The sequence below is a fragment of the Ooceraea biroi genome, chromosome 10 (assembly GCF_003672135.1).
Source record: "Ooceraea biroi isolate clonal line C1 chromosome 10, Obir_v5.4, whole genome shotgun sequence".
NCBI classification, from domain to species: domain Eukaryota; kingdom Metazoa; phylum Arthropoda; class Insecta; order Hymenoptera; family Formicidae; genus Ooceraea; species Ooceraea biroi.
The window spans coordinates 3,108,150-3,128,571 of NC_039515.1; the positions used below are offsets into that span (position 1 = coordinate 3,108,150).

The 20,422-nt window shown below is 31.5% G+C and overlaps 2 protein-coding genes across 2 annotated transcripts; one reads left to right on the plus strand and one right to left on the minus strand.

The window, feature by feature from the left end:
* Positions 1 to 2,026: 2,026 nt before the first annotated feature.
* Positions 2,027 to 11,355, minus strand: LOC105278472. Its single transcript, XM_026973150.1, is given in 15 exon segments — positions 2,027 to 2,248; positions 2,428 to 2,622; positions 2,886 to 3,113; positions 3,321 to 3,588; positions 3,730 to 3,980; positions 4,507 to 4,777; positions 7,349 to 7,518; positions 7,609 to 7,800; positions 8,039 to 8,194; positions 8,543 to 8,831; positions 8,912 to 9,052; positions 9,403 to 9,530; positions 9,690 to 9,833; positions 9,991 to 10,117; positions 10,696 to 11,355. Coding segments are annotated over 15 exon segments (2,826 nt in total). The 5' UTR covers positions 10,786 to 11,355; the 3' UTR covers positions 2,027 to 2,072.
* A 2,733-nt stretch (positions 11,356 to 14,088) lies between these two features.
* On the plus strand, positions 14,089 to 20,300 carry LOC105278345 (monocarboxylate transporter 9). Its single transcript, XM_011337373.2, has 10 exons — positions 14,089 to 14,175; positions 14,854 to 15,056; positions 15,277 to 15,403; positions 16,208 to 16,422; positions 16,512 to 16,602; positions 16,690 to 16,961; positions 17,087 to 17,361; positions 17,602 to 17,900; positions 19,627 to 19,821; positions 19,922 to 20,300. Exons 2-10 carry the CDS (start codon positions 14,868 to 14,870, stop codon positions 20,101 to 20,103), a joined length of 1,845 nt encoding a protein of 614 aa, XP_011335675.1. The 5' UTR covers positions 14,089 to 14,175; positions 14,854 to 14,867; the 3' UTR covers positions 20,104 to 20,300.
* Positions 20,301 to 20,422: the final 122 nt, after the last annotated feature.

Genomic DNA, 20,422 nt, shown 5'->3' on the forward strand with positions numbered 1-20,422 from the left:
ACTGTTCAATAAATAATCAAATGACAAGGCAAAATCTTTAATCAGCCTAAAACAGAGAAGTAAATAAGTTTAGAAAAACTTTGCTATAAGATATGTAATTATTTTGCATAGTTTTGCGGTCAATGTATAATAGATATATAATATATATTTATATTTATATAACTGCTATATCATCTAATCATCTAAATCTTTCCAATATTATAATCTAAACCATTCCATTATTTAACTATTTTATTTAACTAAATTTTATATTATTTAACTGCCATATCATATTTCATGGGCATGTTATAAAAAACTAATTTTATTATATAAATTCTCTTTTCATAATTCTACTTAAAGTAGTAGATAAGTAATAGAGGGGGAGAGAAAGAGAGAGAGAGAGTTTTAAAAAGTTTCCAAAAAACAAGAATAAAAACTTTCATTGTTATTTACGTAGTATATTTATACAAAAATATATTATAACATAATCGGGATAAAGTATATCTTACATTAATATATCAGATATAATCTCAGATCAATAGAAATATGCTAATTAAATTCTTATTGGAACTTTATGTTGATATTATGGTTGACAGAACAAAATGAAAAGTAAGAGTGAAATCGGTATGTGTAATACAGTATTAAGATATTTGTACTTGTATGGAAACATGAATATACGTACATGTACATTGTGCACACTAGCATGCGATACATACACATACGCACATTTATACACATGTGTATACGCATGCATATGCATATACACAAAATATTTTTATATTAAAATATCTTTACATTTCTATTTGCATATCTCTATTTGCAATGTTTTAGTATTTAAATATTGAAGCATTTGTTCATAATAACTATTAAATGCGCGCGCAAAGATATATATAAAATATATTAAATTTCGTATTAAGGATCATCTTAAGAAATTGTTATAGAAATTGTTACAGAAAGCTGCTATTGTCTATCACGTACAAGTTCACTTCACATTCAAGTTTAATGATGTTGCTTACGTAACAAATACTGTGTGTGTGTGTGTGTGTGTGTACACATTACGCGTTAAAAATATTAATATTTTTATAAAAAGTTGATTTCACATTACGTAATTTTACATTAACGCTAAAAATTGTTCGGAGAATCACCATATTAAATATTCAATACATATATACATATACAGGGTTGAGGCACCTAAAACAGGCCACTTGAATATCTCGGCTGTTATTGGTGATAGAAAAAAATGTGTCAGACCAAACTTGCATGGTTTCGAGGGACACATAATTTGTTCTAAATAGTTTTTTATTAGGTGGACGCGTAGAGGTCATATGAAGGTCAACTTCGTTTTTTAAATGGTATGATATGTTTTTTTACGTACCATCTAGTAGAGCGTTTGAAGATGCGCACATTGATCTACGGGTCAAAATCATTCAAGGTCATTGAAGGCCAACTGCAAGGGAAAATAATTTACTTTATATTGCCTGGAGTTCTCTGCTATTAAAAATACTATAAACTCAGAAATGAAAAAGTTCTAGCCCTTAGAAATTTTTTCTTTTTCCGCGAAGTTCCGAGTTGTTGTTATCATTATTTTTTATATTGCCTAGAGTTCTCTGCTATTGAAAATACCGTAAATTCAGAAATGAAAAAGTTCTAGCACTTAGAAATTTTAGCCTTCAGTGACTTTGAATGATTTTGACCCGTAGATCAATGTGCGCATCTTCAAACGCTCTATTAGATGGTACGTAAAAAACATATCATACCATTTAAAAAAACGAAGTTGACCTTCATATGACGCGTCCACCTAATAAAAAACTATTTAGAACAAATTATATGTCCCTCGAAACCATGCAAGTTTGGTCTGACACATTTTTTTCTATCACTAATAACAGCCGAGATATTCAAGTGGCCTGTTTTAGGTGCCTCACCCTGTATATAGAATATCGAAAATTATATGTAATATGTCATCATTAATATATGTTTAATATATCATATAATATTTCAACATTATAGTTATATATATAATTTCACTATATCACTTATAGGGAGCCTTAAAAATAAAAAATTTTAAAGGCTGTCAAATTAATTAATTATATTAGTTAATTATTGGAAATATTTTCTTGTTCCTCTGATGAAGTTGCTTTATTTGATCTTAAAATATTGCCGCAGGGAGTCCAAAGTCCACCTATTAACCATAGGAAGACACAGAATAGGCTGAGGAAGGACGTGAAATATAGTGCACCCACGTAACTATTCGTCGAGTCATGCACCAAGCCTAAGAATATCTAATTTTAATTAAAATCGAAGCAACAATATCATTGACAATTAAACATTAAGGATTAGGCATTAAATCCTATCATAAATCGATTACATAGAAAAAAATTGCAAGCTACTTTTTGTATATGTGTGCGTGCGTGTGAATGATGTACGGTTTGGAATATTTATTTAGTTTACCTATAATTGGTCCCACGCTGATAGATAGAATGCCATTGCAAACCATCTGTATACCGGATGCAGTCGGTAATCTTTCTAGTGGCACATAATCGGGAATGATTAGTGCTTGAAATACGGCCTTGGTTCCCTTCGCTAGACCGATGATCAGGAATATCCCGATTATAATGACGTAGAAGTTGCCCCATGTTGATAAAACTGTAGAAAATTATTATATTTAATTAACAAGTATTGCTTTCATGAAAGTATTTAAGCATTGAGAAGAATAACACATGGTAATCAGATCGATAAAAGTTCTAAATAATTGATATCATAAAAGATATTTTCGCGTTTTTTGTTCTTTGTGAAATAAACGTTTCTTGGCATTTCTGTTGTGAAATTTTCGGTTGCTGGAATTTGAATTTATTTAATATCAAAATTATTTATATCGTTTCGAATTAATATACTTGGACAATACGTACGAGTCCTCCCAAGGATAGATCCCAATAGAGATATTACATAAAGGTTCCTACACGTCCAGCCGGCTTTTTGCGCTAACAATGGTACGCAAAGTCGTCCCGTAATATCTGCAGCAGCTTGAATCGACATCACTGTAGCTATCGACGTTCTGTCCAGACTGGCCAGTTCGGCCAGGACGAAAGGTATCATTGCATTGAAATTTGTTTCAGCCACTAATGAGATACTCATGCCTGTTTTTCATATAAGCGAAATACGTTAGAGATATTTGATAATTAATGCTATTGTCGAAATATCGGACACTCTTAGATTTTTAATCAACAACGTGAAAAAAAGATTCACAAAATTCACTAGATTGTTAATAGTCATGCTCCAAGTATGCTAAATCATAACGATAAGTCTATGTTTTAAACAGTTCTTTAAAAAATCTTGTTATTTACCTAAGACTATTGCTATGTAATGCCTGTCACGGAGAAGATCGAGATCCAAGCTTGCAGCGACTCTTCTAAGAAACGAGATTTTTTTATTTTCCTTCGATTCTGCATTATTGTTTTCCAAGTAATGTATTGAATGCCTCTTCTCTTCAATGTTCGTCTCGTTTAATAATCGAACTGAGTTGCTCTCTAAATCCGCCTCATTTTCAGTATCTTCTATTTTTCTCACGCTGTTTTCTTCCTTCATTACATCGTTAGTTTTGTCTATCAGAATCTGCTGAAAGCAGGAGAAGCCCTCAAAAGCATGATTTATATTATCAATACATGCAATAACAATTGAAAACTTGATATATACATAAAATAAGGAAGGTAGAAATCGTATAAGATTGCTTTTCCTCACGTACCTTTAACTCACCTCTTTCTGCTTCTCTTCAAATGGTCTTAATAATGATGCACCAGCGAGGGAATGTGTGGCGATCCCAGCAAGAATTAAGATAGTACCCGTTGTGGCGTAATTTTCAAGAAGTATATCTATCAGAAGGGGCATTAAAATTGGGCCCAAACCGGTCATCGTGACCGCGAAACCCATCGCTATGTTACGTTTCTTGCGAAAATATGTGTTCAGAGCTAAAGTTGTCGCTGGAAAAATGATTCCTTGTCCAATACCTGTTAAATAAGGTCTACATTATATACATATAAATATTATTTTATAGAATTTAATAATAAATACTGTTTTAAAAAATAATATATATATAATAGTCAGCTATCAATTTGTTAATTACAGATTTAGACAATTTTGAAACCACAAATATAATTATGTAATTGCAGCTCTTAAATGTTTTTCTTAACGAATGACACCATTTATTTAAGATAAAAATACAGAATTTTAATCTTACGTTTATAAAAATCAGGTTTTTTATAATAAAATAAGAACAAATATTTCTCCTCGTAAAGCATAAATCTAATTTAGATTCATATTTAAACAACTAGGAATATTTCATTCTTATTTTCAGATTATTTGCCGAGACACATACTTATAACAGAAAACGAAATGATTTAAATAAAAAATTTCCCTGCACTGTCATTTTACTATTCTCTGGATTTTTAAAAGTCAATGACGTTTGATGCGAATATTTAAACGGCGCGCTTTTCTCTTATCTGAGCTTCAGTATTGGCCATTTAAATGACTTACCAATGATAACGCAATAAGTGATAATGAGAGTTGGTATAGATGTGGCAAAGGCAGCGGCGCAGATTCCAAGGACGACCGTTAAACTACCGAAATATGCGACTTGACGAAAAGTAAATCTTTTCATCATTGGGCCGCTTATCAGGCCTAGACTGCACGTAATTGTCCCATTAAGATGGAGAATGAGACTTGTTTGCGTGGCGGCGATGCCAAGGTTTGCAAAACGCTCCGCGAAGATAAGGCCGAAACATTGTTGAATCGGCAGCACAGCTAGCTGATGAGAGTAGTTACAATTAGTTCTACTAATAAATGTATCTCTAAATTTAATATTCATGCTGCTCGTGATGTCATTCTTCCTCAGGTTTATATGTGTATCATATTTTCTATGTAACATGTTCTTTGTAACGAAATTGCTATTTTATTGTTAAATGCTATTAAATTGCAAGTTTTGGAAATAAAACAAATATTGTAGAATATATCACGTAGAGTTAGATAGATTGATGTAACATAACTGTGTATGTGTGTGTAATTATTATAATTTTTATTATAACTTTTCTTTGTACAAAATGTCTTTTATGTTATAAAAAGAGCAGAACCTAATGTTACTAAAGCTCTAAAACGGTTAGACTTTTCTTGCTATCAAAAGCTTTTACAAGAATAATAAAGAATAATGATATCAATATTTTCGAACATCAGCAAAATAATATTGTCAAAAAATATTTGATTTGAATGTTATTTTATTCTTTCTAACATTCTTTTTATCTTAGCTATTTTTCAGAACAATTTTGATTTTCAATTTGCGAGAGAGAACTTGCGTTAGAGCTGAGACTGACATTAAGACGGACATGTTTTTTATATTAACAGGAAGTGATAGTTTCGAATAATCTCTTATGATGATCGTAATGGATTAGAGAACGGCTTACATTGATAACAGTCACGCCGACAACAATCGCCCATGCCCAGCCTCGGTCAGTCTCCCCACGCACCATGCTAACTGTCAGGGGGTCAATCACCGTTCTGTAAATGTTTCATGGAAGACGGCACGCGGTTTCTCAGGATTCTCAATTGTACCCAGTGCTGGTACCGTCGACGAACTGTAGCTCATTGTCCCGACCGTTGAGAAGCATCACGACGAAGCATGATTGCTAAGTCTGGATTGGACAAATGATAAGATACGAAGCCAGAACGGGGATAAGGGTTCGTTTAACTTCGGCTCCTATGCGTTATATATTTGCGGTGAGTATTTGTAACATATACTACCGTACATAGCATGCCGAGGTAGTGTGCAACCAACCTGGCAGCGCAGTGCAACAAATCTAATAATAATTTACTGCACGTCGAGGATAAGCGCGCGGCATGCGACAGAAATTATGCAGCAGTCTAATATTTTGTAGTTCAAATATGCTTCTGCAAGTTTCAAATGTATTGGCTTGAATAATTGTATTAGATATCTTTGGATTATTTTTATTTAAAAAATCGAAAACCATGAATAGCGATGAATCCTAGAAATTTTACATCTCCAGTTTGATCAATGAATTGTTGTAATATAAATAAGTTCGGTTGCAAGTATAAATATGTTCTAACTCCAAGAATTTAGTTATGACTCATTGCACATAACTGTGATTAACAACAAGTCACTTGTAGTCAGTTTAAACTTAGCACTGCTACTGTTCACAACACCTTATTAAAAGATTGAACATTGAATATAACTGAACTTATTTATGTTACAACCCAATATTTAAATGATTTAGATAGCATGATGATAATCATCTGTTGAATATGTTTAATCTCTGTATTTGTGTATTTGTTATTCATCACACTTCTTTATCTGCACGAATGACTCAGGATTTTTTCTCTTGCGACAGTCAAGCGAGATGTTTACGCGAGTCTTAGTCTTTACAAGCAATCACTGAAATACGTTTAATAATGCTATAAACGTAACTTGAAAATTATTCAACGCGGTGTAATGTCGATATGACTGTCAGTATTAACATGTTATCTCTAATTTATTCGCCAAATTAAAATGTCGATTACAATGCTAATCATTTGCCAAATTACAATGCCAATTATAATGTGCTCAACACTTTTTTTCAAGATATCGCAAGACGACCGGATGTTCGGCACTTTGAAGTGAAGAGTATGTATTGTGACGTGGCTGCGGCTGCTGCGAGACTGAAGAGGAAGCGGCGTGATGAAAGTCGCTACTCCATTTGAGACCATGCGAGATCGTAACGACCGTGTTTTCATTCGTCAGTGTGAATGCGTACGCCTGCAGTGCTGCCTCTCGGCGCATTCAATTAATAATCGGTTCTTTTGCGTTTGGTGCGAATTAATCAACGTGTCTCATTTCGTATGAGTGCAATAACATGAGTAGCTACGTCTTGCATCAAGGTTTGATAAATGACATTTTGATAAAAGGAGTTTATTGCAATTTTGCACAAGAAAAAAGTTTTGCTAAGGAAACAAGGGAAAATATTGATTTTACTTAAAATTTCATCTCCACTCTTAGATGATATCAGATGCTTCTGTCAGATTACAAATTATGAAGACAGTAAGAAGATATTTTGATTCATCTTAGCACAAGAATTATTCCGTCCTTTAAACGAGCAAATAATAAAATATCGAGATAGAAATTTTGTCAACGTATAATTAAGACTAACGTTTCATAATTATCATAGTTTATTATTCATCACAAGAGAATTATTAAAAATAAGCAAAATAAGTATTCTGATTAAAATAATTAATTTTATTAATATCTATATATTTCTATATTTCGAATAAAAGTTTCTTCAGAAAAATGCATCTTAAGAAAAGTTCATCGCACTTGTTACTAGATTTAGATTACTAGATTAGATTACTATTCCAGTATATGCGATTGTAACTGCTGAGCAAGCCGACGTTTACGAAGGGCAGTGTATGAAAACTCAACGCTCCATAAGATGGACATGATGAATATTATAGCTGTCATTATATGAATGCAGATCTTGTAATTATTGCTGACATCCCTGATGTATCCTTTGTTTTCAACAGAAATTGGAATATTACATTAACTTAATTTTAAAACATGCATGAAAATTATTATTATCTCGAATCATAAAAACGTACCGATTAAAGGACTCATAGTGACTACGAAAAGTCCTTTAAACACCATAAATATGCCAACGGCGCTCGGTAACTGCTTCAGAGTACAACACTCTGATATGCACAGATTAAAATTGATCAGTGTAGCACCACGGAAGAATCCGGCTATTACGAGCATAACGATCAGTGGTATCCTTTCCGACTGTTCTGCTAATGCTGTAACAAAAAAGATTTATGTATTCCTGCATATTCCGAAATACTACATTAAATTACATTCCATATTAAAATTTTTATTATTAATTATTATATTAATTGCAGCTAAATGTCTATCTCTAAGTTGATAAGATAGGCGATGGTGATAATTAACAGTAAGTAATAATATAATATAAAACTCAAGCTGTTAAATTCAAATTTTACAAAAGTCCTTTTTTAGTCTTTTGAATGAAGAAATTACTAGAACGTGAGATTCCGACGAGAAGGCAGAAGATCCAGAAAATCATGCGCTTTTTCCATCCAAATCTGTCGAAAAGTATTGATAGCGACAATCTGGCAAAGATGTCAGCAAGTGCAGTCAAAGACAGGCAAAATGCAACCTCCGCCTTGGTCATTCCTGTCGATCGTCAAATTCCTACGAGCAGTCTATGTAACTCCTGAGAGCAATGTCGTAGCAAGAATGTTTCTTGGCATCGGTGTCTTTCCGATTAATGAAGTTCCTACAATGTTGCTCTAATGTGGCGTTGGCGCAGATTTACAATATGAATGCAGCACAAACTTTCCACGTAAATAAAGTTCTTGTGATTTACCAAAGCAAACGCAAAAATAAATAAGTTAATATCTGGGAAATGTGAAAACTACTTTGGCCATATCTTTGTAACACAGAGAAAAATTCATGAACGCAACGAATGAACATTCTTTTCTACGATACTGGTCTACATTTAATTAATTAATTGAAATCTACCAATATTCATCAGGAAAAAGGGAGTCATCAGTTTGAAGTTTGTCTCAGCCACGTAGAAAAGACTGCAACCTATGGAGATGTTTAAGTAAATGGAGTCCTTCAGAAGATCCAAATCGAAAGTTGTTTTTATCTTCTTCATGAATGATTCATTCTTAGGCTGGACTTTCGATTTCTTGTCTTCCGCGTTTTGATCCCTGGTCCACATGGACCCGTTTGACATCTTACGTTCCCCAGGATTGTTTATCGTTAATAAAGCTTCGCTCTCTCGCTTCTCAATATTTTCCTGAGACTAAATTTTATACAGACATACGTATATAATCTGTATTTCTTATTAAAATTAAATTAAAATAAATTAATTAAAATAATTACTTTAACTGCGGGAGATGGTACTGATGGTTGTTTTTCAAATGGACGTAATAAACATGATCCTACTAAAGAATGCAGTGCGCAACCTCCAATAATAAGAGTTGTGCCGCGGAAGCCATATAATTCTAGTAACATATGTACTAGCTGCAACAAATGAATTGTTCATTATAAAGAATCCATTTTTCCTTTAAATTTTGTATAAAGACACACACACACACACAATGACATCTATAAATATATACAAATAATACAAGATAAAATAATAAATGTTGAGAGAGAGAGAGTATTAAAAAATAGTTGATATATTTAATTAATTACTATAATAATTAAAATGTTATTCTAGTAACGTCAAGTCTTTTGCATTAAATATTATTTTACTTTGACTAGCTGGTGCAAATTTTTGAGGTTTTAGTTTCTAAGAAAACAAATTCAAATAATCGTGTATGTACTTAATTTATTGTTTTATCTTCTTTTGGAAAAGTAATATTTCTTACTTGTGGCATGCACATCATTGCAAGTGCAGTTCCTGCCATGGAAAAGCCTACGGCTTGTCCACGTTTTTTATAAAAAAACGTGTTTAGTGCGACAAAAGTGGACGCCGTCGCAAGACCAGTGCCTAAACCTGTTGCAAAATAAAAAGATAATAATTAAAAACGAATGAAGGATAGTAAAATATTATTTATAATTATGTAATTTCATATGTTTTATCTGATTAAGATATATTAAGATTACGAAATTATCTTTCTGTATGTGAGTTGTAATATAATATTTCCATATATACCTCCTAAAATACTGTAGGTGCATATAATATACAGCATACTATTAGCTCTTGACGTAAGTATCAATCCAATACAACTGATGAAAGATCCAAAGAATGCAACTTGTCGATAAGAATACTTTTTTAATAAAGGTCCAACTAGAAAACCTATATAATTATATTAATGAACATTTCGATTAATGAATAATTTTCTTGTTTCAAGTTTTTGAAAGCGTGAGTGTTAAATTTCATAATGCATAATATTATAGTAGTATTTTGTATTATTACATATCATTATCATGCGCTATAAGCTTTAGGTTTATACCTGAAAAATTTACAATAGCGTCTAAAACACCCATTATAACTGATGTCCCGGTAGATCCAACATTGAGATCTTCTAGCAGATCTTTGAAAAGCAGGCCAAAGGATGGATCCAAAGATCGCAAAGAGAGCTGCATTTTATTATTGTATGTATTTCAATTATAGATAAGGTATATAAAATTGTTATAATAATGACAACAACAGTAATGATAATAGAAGAAAAAATGATATTTTATCGTATCTTTTGCATCTAATGGATTATTAATATTGATTGTGTAATTATAGTATATATTAATTTATAAAACATTTAATAGCTTATAAGCTATATAAATATAAATGTAAATATAAATAAAGAAATATAAATATAAATGTATCAAAAAGGAGGAGCAATATAAATAAATATACGCAGTTCAGAACATTTTAATAAAAATTGTGCATCTGACTTTAAAGTTTTCAGTACTGACGTAAAATTGTGCAAGCAGTTCTTGAAGCAGTTAGTGATAAATTGAACATATTTGCATAATGTTTATAAATACAAATGTGTACAAAGATAACATAATGATGAGGTCTAAGTTAAATGCAGATATAGTTAAACACGCACTTAACAAATATTCAAACTTATTTTTTTCAAAAATGGAGCTATACATAATAATAGATAATTAATTTAAGTTTCATGCATAAATCTTGTAACAACATTGTCAAAAATTACATTAACCAGACTGCTTCCGAGACAAGCGAACCAACCCCAGCCACCATCTAGAGCCTGTTTCGTAACATTCTTTTTCTGAATTTCTGTCATCTTTCGCACGAATCGTCCCTCATGTGATGCAGCGTGAATGGATCAGAATATTGCGAGAAGATACGATACCTGCTAAGAGAGTTATACCGCTCATTAATAATTAAATCTCATCATCACATTAGCACTAATTGCCATTGATCACTAATCGCCAAGATAGATAATGTTCACACTAACGACTTTGTCTTACTATTATACTACTGTCCGTTCTAGAGAGTGACTAAGCTCTGATTAGCACGCTATTCACTTCTTACCCCACTCGCCTCTTTTTCTACTCTTGTGGAAAAGTACACTAGACAATTCATAGAGGGGGAATTTTGTTCCAACGGAGTGGCATGTGATCGATCAGACAATCAGTTGAAAAATCAATAAAGTAGAAGATAACAGTAATATGCGTACTACACATTATTATGTAATAATACAGATAACAATTTTACAGTTATCAGGACAAAGTTAATCGCGCGGCGATTAACTTATAATATATTCGTTAAGTGGAAATAATTTCACAACACGTAAATCATTCCGTAACAGATTTTCATGATTATAGCAAATGAACGTCTTTTATGTTAATATTTAATTATATATATTTAATAGGAAATATATAAGCGAATTTTCATTAACATTAATAAGAAATTCTCAATCACATGTATACAAATATTATCCATACACGTATACACACACACACACACACATTGCATTTTCTAGTATCACCTCCGATAAAAAATGATATGCGATGAAAAAGATAATTACATAATTATATAATTATAATTGTTTGTGTATGCAATTAATTTTAAATTTTATCGAATAAATAATGTAACGTTAACGTTTAGTTTGAGTGCTTTTTTAACAATTTATAATAAAAATATTATGTTACATTATTATATATAAATATGAGTAATATAAGAAAATATTAAAGCATATTTATAGGTCCGATTTTATTACGTAAGTTTGTAATTGTTACACGCAGTTGCATCATCATGCTTAATTTTATATTACTTTCTGATGATTCTTTTAACACCACCATGAAAATTATGTGTATAATGCAACAAATACGATAAAATTTACTGTCTCTCTTGATCACAAACACTCGCTAAAGATTTAACTCTAAAATGTTCGTAATTTCCATTTCAATGCTGATTTACAACGATTACATCATCACTTTTCTCACTTCTCACTATTCGCTTAATCTATAAAACACGAGTGTTTTTGCGCGCCGTGAATGATAGATATAGATAAGTTGATTGACGCATAATCATTGACGCGCGCGTCTAAAGTGACCGCACGTGAATTCTTACAGGACTTGCCAACATTCATTGAATGGATGTACGTTACCTACATATTCAGATATTATTAGTAAGATGATAAATATAAGTCAAGCTGACCTTGACAATTCAATGTTATATTATGTAATATGATATCAATTATACCAATAGAATCTATACAATATAACACAGTTTAACATAGTTTGACGTAAATAATATCGCACATTTATTTAATGATAAAACTAATTACAACTTCGTACAAAAATTTTCTTTAATATTACTAATGCGCGTTCTGTATGTATCTATATTGTGTGTATCTATATTGTATGTATTGTATGTATAGCTATATATTGCTGTTACGTTTCTGCCAATACTATGCGCCTTGAGTTATGCAACTGGGGAATAGAAAGTGTATGCTTGATAATCATTATTCAGGTTGCGTTTAACTATCAAGATAGTTTTCCATGATATCTTATTGTTAGTTTAAGATAATTTATTATGCAAAATAGTAACAATTGTTATCAAAATAAAATGTTATTTAATTAATAAAATACAACTTGTTTAGTTATATTCGAATAATTAAATATCATTTAATGTATTATAATTAATATTTCATTATCACGTATGTGTGTGATACCGATTATATTAAGAGCTTAGTGTCGTACGTTTTACAGCGATTGTTTTTTATTTAACTTTTATCAAGAGATAGTCTGTCTTTTTAGTATCAAAAAATAAAAAAATATGACGTGAGCTGTGGCAGATGGTTTCCCAATCTTACGGTGGCAGAGACAGAGTCATAAGAGTGGTAGGTCAAACAAAGCGACATTTGGAAACATAAGGCTGACGTTAAAAAACATAGCAGTTGTAAGACTATTGTTAACAAGCATCGTATTGATAACAACCATGATTTTGATTGAACTAATGCAGAAATTTTACATTTGGGAAGGAACAATTTTAAACATGAAGTGGCTGAAATGTTTTTTATCAAGAAAAATATGAACTCTCTCAACTTATAAAAGGACACTGACAACTTGCCTCCTGTTTATGATAAGATTTTGAGAATAACAGATTGTTTGTCTCGATACCAATCCTTTGTCAGTTGCCTTGTGATTTGCATGTGTTTTCCGAATGGATTGGAAGTCCACTTTTATACTTCGATCTTTTGGTCTCAATTTTAACTTTTCACGTAACATGTAAGTTATTTTTTATCACTCTTATGTTTATTTGTATTTCATCTAATTTCGATTTCAATTTTAGTTCTTGCAATTTGACATTTTGCAACATAATGTTAAACACTTTGATTGTTTTGAATATTGAAACACTTGAAAAGGACCAAATACTGTTGGTCGAAACGTTGTGTCACTAATTAATAAAAGTTGTGCCAGTTTGGTCGAAAAATTATTGAAACTATTTATTTAAACATCCACTGGCGAAGAAATTGGAGTTATTCAATACTACTTAATTTGACTAAATCCACAAGACATGAAACATTATGGACTTTAAATCATTTTTAATCCGCTTGAGTTTGCTAAATGACCATTCTGCAGAAGCTACTGTTGCAGAAATTGTTAATAATATTCTTAAGCTAACACAAATATTTGGAAACAGGTCATCTAGTTTGTACTCTATCTAAAGTTCTATTAGATAAGCCATGAACTGTTGCAATAACGTGTAATAACGATAATTTAATTTTTCTTCTTATTCATTATATATCCTTGTATATTTAAAATAATGCTATATATTAAATCATTTCCATTCATTGTTCAAGTAAATATAAAAAATGAAGTTTACAGCAATTCAGTGAATGAAGTGAAAACGATAATTCTTGAATTTAACTGATGCATCTTATGCATCAGAAAATATTCAAGGCATTTTGTTTGCATTCTTTGCTGCTTTGTTCCGCAATTCCGTAATTGCAGATACGATGGTAATATTTCACTCTGATTTAAGGATGGGTATTTACTACGATGACATTTTGTGCGTAGATAAGGAAGCCCTCGAATTGAGAATTGTTTCTGACGTGCTGTAGTTAGTCGGAAACTGTCTACCATCGATTATCGTGTCGGCGTATCGAGATCATTGACGTTTACCTTGTTTATCTAGTGTGACGAATTCTATATTAGTAGTATAGGTAAATACTTAAATCTTATCTTTTAACCGACATAACCGGTATTAGAACGGCATAAAGCACTGTTTTGTTTTAGTTTAGTTGTTGTTGCATGATTCTGTTGGTCAGATATTAAAGGTCCATTACTTGTGAATAATAACAGAAACGCAGATAATCCTTGATTTGTAAAAATACTTCGGTTTGAAAAATGATTGTTCACACAATTATCCGTCTCATATCAATATCCAATCAATGTCAAAGCGCTGAGCAGTACAAGAATATGGTGCTGAAATGTATGTACGTTTAGTCGCCGCGTGGAAGAATAGGCAAAAGTTTGCAGAATACATTCATGTAATTTTGCTTCGTGACTATTTAAAAAATTTTCAGTTTTGTGTGTGCGTCCATACGATTAAGGGAAATATACATGTATATTGTATTGGATATAACAAAATCGGTATGTTCAATTTGCAACTCTAAAACATCAGCGCTTTGTTACGTATTCTTCTAATAATAATTTAAGATATGTGTTTTTTCGTACTTTTTATTGTGCTTCTATATTCTGTCAAAATTATGACGTTGAATATATTTGTATAAATTAGAAAAGAAATGTATAAAAATTTAGATTTGTCTAAAACTAAAAATATAATTTTTATATAATTTTTGACATATATAAATTGACTACTCTAAAATCTTATTTTAAAGATTAAAGGCGTAGCATGGCGATGACGAAAACCAACGATACAATCGATCTACCGACAGCAATCAACAAAGCTTCTAAAAATGGAAAGAAACACTCAATCACAAAAATGGAAGTGGCAACCGAAGATGATGAGATTACTTTGGAAGATTTGGCGCCAGACGGTGGCTGGGGATGGATAATTGCACTAGCGACGATACTAGTTTTTGTTAGTATAAAACCATAATAACTAGTAGATGGCATAATGCTTACTAATAAAACAAATAAATCACTATTCATTAACAAATAATATATTCGTGTACGTATTGTATGTATAATGAATGCAACAAATATCTTTAAATCGTTACATTGTCTCAGAAATTCTTTCAACATAAAAATGAATTCTATATCACATAATATTATGTAACTTATAATTTTTGTTGCTCCAGATTAGCACCATTAGCCCGACAACGTCATTCGCTATAATTTTCGGTGATTTCATCGAAGCTTCCGGACAGGCGGGGATGGCAAATAGTCTTTTCAATTCCGTCTTTATGATCACTTACTCTCTTGCCAGTAAGTGTACAATCTACAATAATTAAATTTCAAGAAAAATATTTAATTATTCTCTCATATATATTTATTGATCAATACCTAGTCCTATAAGTTTAGCAAATATATTTTATAAAATGCGCGTTTATAACGAGAATTCGCATGTGCTACTTGTATTATTTTTCTCGGGATTTTTTTCAAAAGAGTAAATATGCATTTATATTTGTACATCGATATCTACGATAAGGAGATTAAGAGTGATTCTCAAAATAAGATGCAATTTTCCACTCTTATCATCAGTCTCGCTGCATCAAGCCATTAACTTTTTACCGCAAACTTGCAGCAACTGGCGTCGACATTCTTATACGCGAGAGTATCAAAGTATTGATTTAGCACACAATATGATATTAATAATTGCCAATATGCTATTATTGCCAATATGATATTAATAATTTCTTTAAATTAAAATGTCACAATACGAGTCTAATTGCAAGTAGCTTCTAATTTAAGTAGTCTGTGAATAATGCATATATCGCTTTAATGCACTTTACTGTTAATCGTACTACAGCATGTAATTAGGTTCTTTAAACAAATTATTTACAACTGTCAGATAAGAATGCTAGCTTAACCGAAGAATGAGAATGAGCTTTTGTGATTAATGAAATGACGCTGTTATCATAAATCTAGTGTCAAGATTTTAATTATGTTGTACTGAATAAAATATCAAGTACTTTTCTTTATTAGTAAATATACTGATATAAAAATATAAATATAAAAATATAAATATAAAATATGATATAAAAATATAAATATGAATATTTGTTATAGGCTTGCTGACTAATACATTATTAAAGAGATATTCTGCAAGATCAGTGGGAATCATGGGAGCACTTCTCTTCTCGATACCAGACATTGTCCTAGCGTTTGTCAGAAATATATACGACATGGCTTTTCTATTTTTTATCCAAGGTTTCGGAACAGGTTTATTTTTTACAATCTGCAACACCATTTTCAATGCATATTTCGTGAAGAAAAGGGCAAAAGTAGAGCAATTATGATTATTATTAATTTCTATTTACTAATGCTTGAATTTTTATCTTCCTAGAACTTAGAAAAATGTCTCTTTTTTTAGGTGATGAGCGCATCACAAGTAATCATCTCGTTGGGCGGTATTGTTTATCCCTCATTGACTGAAAAGATGATGACGATGTACGGTTTTCGCGGTAAGACAAAAATGGAAATTTAAAAGATATATTACAACTAATTCTATTTATTACCTTTACTTGTTACGTTTCACTTTTTGCCATTAGGCACTGCAGCGATTATGGGCGCAATAAGTCTTAACAGTATCGTCGGCATGTCCGTAATGCATCCCGTGGAATGGCACGCTAAAAAACCAGAAGAAGTTCGCGCCGAAAGAGCGCGTAAGAAGGAACGAAAATTTCAACAACAATTGACGTTATCCAACCGTCGTTCAACGATTGGCGCTAATCACGTGTCTTCCAAGGCTAGATGGAGTAGTCTTCGTAGTCTTAAGGAAGAAAATGGCACAGACGTGTCTCTACTACTTGAAACTGTTAAGGTACTTCAATCTTAAGTCTGAAATTTCATAGATATTTATCGTTTAAATTTTAATCTTACCTAAAGTATCATATTTTTAATTATACTACTTATCGCGCTTATACTGCAACTAATGTTGTGTGTCAGCCTACTGCGTACAGAGTTGCATCAATATCAGCGATCGAGGATGAGATCCACGAGCGAACGAGATCGGAATCTATCCAGAAAAATTTAACAAGACGTATGTCAGTTGTTTCGGCGTCCAGTTTGGTCAATTTGGCGACGAGCGTTGCATTAAGTGACATACATCAACATCATCTTCATGAAAAGCAGCATAAGGAAAGGCAAGTTGATAAGGAAATCCAGGAGAAAGAAGAGAAACAAGACAATGAGGAGAAACAAGAACAAGAAGAGGAGAAAGGGTAAGCATTATTTTTATAAGCTATTTCATACATTTATGTGTAGAATTAAGTTCAATATTTCAATGGGTGGTAACGTCTTAGAATCTGTTTCTATTTGAACAATATTTCATCTTTTTATATCTATTATAATATTTGTGTTTTTTTCTATTACAAATTTTCTATTATAATTATTTGTGTAATTCTGCATCTATATCTATATATCTAATACATAATTTGATTTTATTTATTTTGTTAATGAAGCTACAAAACCGTCCTAAGAGAACTTCTGGATATGTCACTGATAAAGAATCTAGGTTTCTTAAACTTGTGCTTTGGCATCAGTTTCGTGTGCACCAGTGACTATGGGTTCTCCTCTCTTCTCCCGCTTATGATGAGTGATGCGGGATATACGAAAGGCGATGCGGCATTAGCCATCACGATTAGTGGGATAGCCGAACTGGTTTCGAGAGTTTTACTGACAATGTTTACGTTAATAGTGGACGTAAAGGCTAAGTATTTGTTCTTCGGAGCTATGATCTTTATGGGATTTGCAAGAACAGGTGAATATTCTTACGTATAAATAATCTAGTAACAACAACCCAGATAGCAAAATCTGAGCAAACAAATTTCGAGCAGTGCTTGCTACAAACTTTTGATACCAGAATGGCAACAAATTTGAAGCAAGATTTGTTTTCTGGAATTATGTTGTCAAATTGCTGCCAGAAGTGTGACAGAGCCTGCTGTCAAGCAACACGAGCAGATTTACAGCAAAAACCGCGCAAAGCCTGCGCTCATACCTGGCAACAGATTGGCTCCAGAAACCGAGCAGGGTCTGCGTGCAAAACTTGAGAGCAGATTGATAGCAAACACTGAGCAGACGTTGCACCCAATCAGCTGTTTAAATGGCTTTTATATATGATCTATTATTGTATATTGCTATATTAATAGTTTTCTTTATTCTGAAGAAGAAATGTGGAAAAAAAATTACATAATTCGATAAAATTTATATTTCATTAATTTAATTTTATTAATTAAATAATATTAATGTTATTTATACAATTTATATAAAATTAAAATCAATCTGCTCTCAATCTGATAGTTTTAGAAGACGTCTTACCGGTAAAAAATGTTGTATGTATATCCATGAAGAATTGAATATACTTGTACAAGATTATACATAATCTGTGTAGAAAATATATAATTATAAATGATAAAGTATAGAACGTTATATATATTTATATATAAATGCAATAACTGCTACATATAAGATGCGCACTTTGCATACTTATATATATAACGTTACAATGTTTTATATATAATTATATATGGATCTGTATTTGTCTAATATATAATTATATATAAGTCTTATGCATCATGTATAAATATACATAAACACAAGTATGATTCAGATGCATTCATATATAATTGTATATGATTCTATATAAACTAGGAATATGCGTTTTCGCTCCGCACCGCTATGTGGTGCACACGTCGAGTTCTTACTCAACGTTGAGATTTAGCCTGACAGTTATATAATAAAGTTAATATACACGCCTTGGCATATTAATTTTTTTGAGAATTGTTGAGCTTGCGGCACAGAGACTCCCATAGACGTCCATGTAGTTCACGCACGCAAGCAATTTGAAGTTCGAATAATTCAGACTTCAGATTACAATAAATAATATATTTTACTACTTACATATCTTTAATAATATACAAATTATATATCATATCCATTTATATATAAGCATATCTATTTATATATGGACAAAAATGATATATAATTTTGTATAACCAGTTTTGTCTGATAATATATAAAAAATTTTTTACCGGGTTATAAGAATATAAGACGTCTTTTAATGTTATCTGGAAAGTTTTGCGCGCAGATCCTGCTCGGTTTCTGGCGCCAATCTGCTGCCAAGTTATGAGCGCAGACTCTGCGCGGTTTTTGCTGCAAATCTGCTGCTATTGCCTGCCAGCAGACTCTGTCGCCAAAACACAAGCTGAATGCGGACACAGATGGCTACGGTTTTGGTATGGGTTTTTGATCAAATTTGCTACCAATCTGCGCGCAGTCTGCGATCAATTTGCTTACTGGGAATGTTTTAGATTTTTGAGATTCAATTTTTATAATAAACATGTAGCAAACAATATGCGATATTTGAAATCTCTACTAGGGAGTGAATTACATATTAAAAACCATTGTCACTAATTTTCAGTTAAAATAATATTATAATACAATAATAATAATATAATAATACTATAATAAAAATAAAAATGTTACAGGCTTTTTATTATGTGAACATACGCTTGTGGGTGTATTAATTATGACAGCGATAATTGGTACTGTGCGATCGTGGTTGATAGTTCCGCAGCCTCTAGTCATCATTGAAGATATACGTATAGAACAATTTGCCTCAGCTTATGGCATCTTCGCTGTTATCAGCGGTTTAGTGACCATAATCTTCGGCGCTATTGTAGGTAAGATTCAAAAGATTCAAACAATTACAACAGTATTGAATACAATTTTCGACACACAATAATTACACACGTATATTGATTCTATTGCATTTTCTTGCAGGATTTATTAAGGATTGGACTAATAGCTATAAGATTTATCAAGTCTCTCTGCTAGTATTAAATTGTGCGTTTATTATACCTTGGGCTTTGCAATTTATCTTTATAGATCTTAAAAAATGGCGAACACAACGAATGCAAAAAATCAGTGCAAATTCCTTATCTAACAATCATCAATGGATGTAAAAAAATGCCGAGAGGTATATGTAAATATACATCTATATAAATGCTTATTTAATTCAATTTTGTGCATAACGAAAATTCCATGCATGAAGTATTATAATAATAGAAAAGAATTATATTTCTGCTCTTTTTTTATGTGTACCAACACCGTTGGATATTTTTAATGTATATATTTGAAATTATACGTATATTTAACATTATGATTAATATGTTCTCTGTTTGTATAAAATGAACTTTTTATATTTTATAGGACATATTGAATTTTTTGTATATATAAATAATTATATGATAATTATTTATTTTTGGAAAAGTAGCTTAGTAT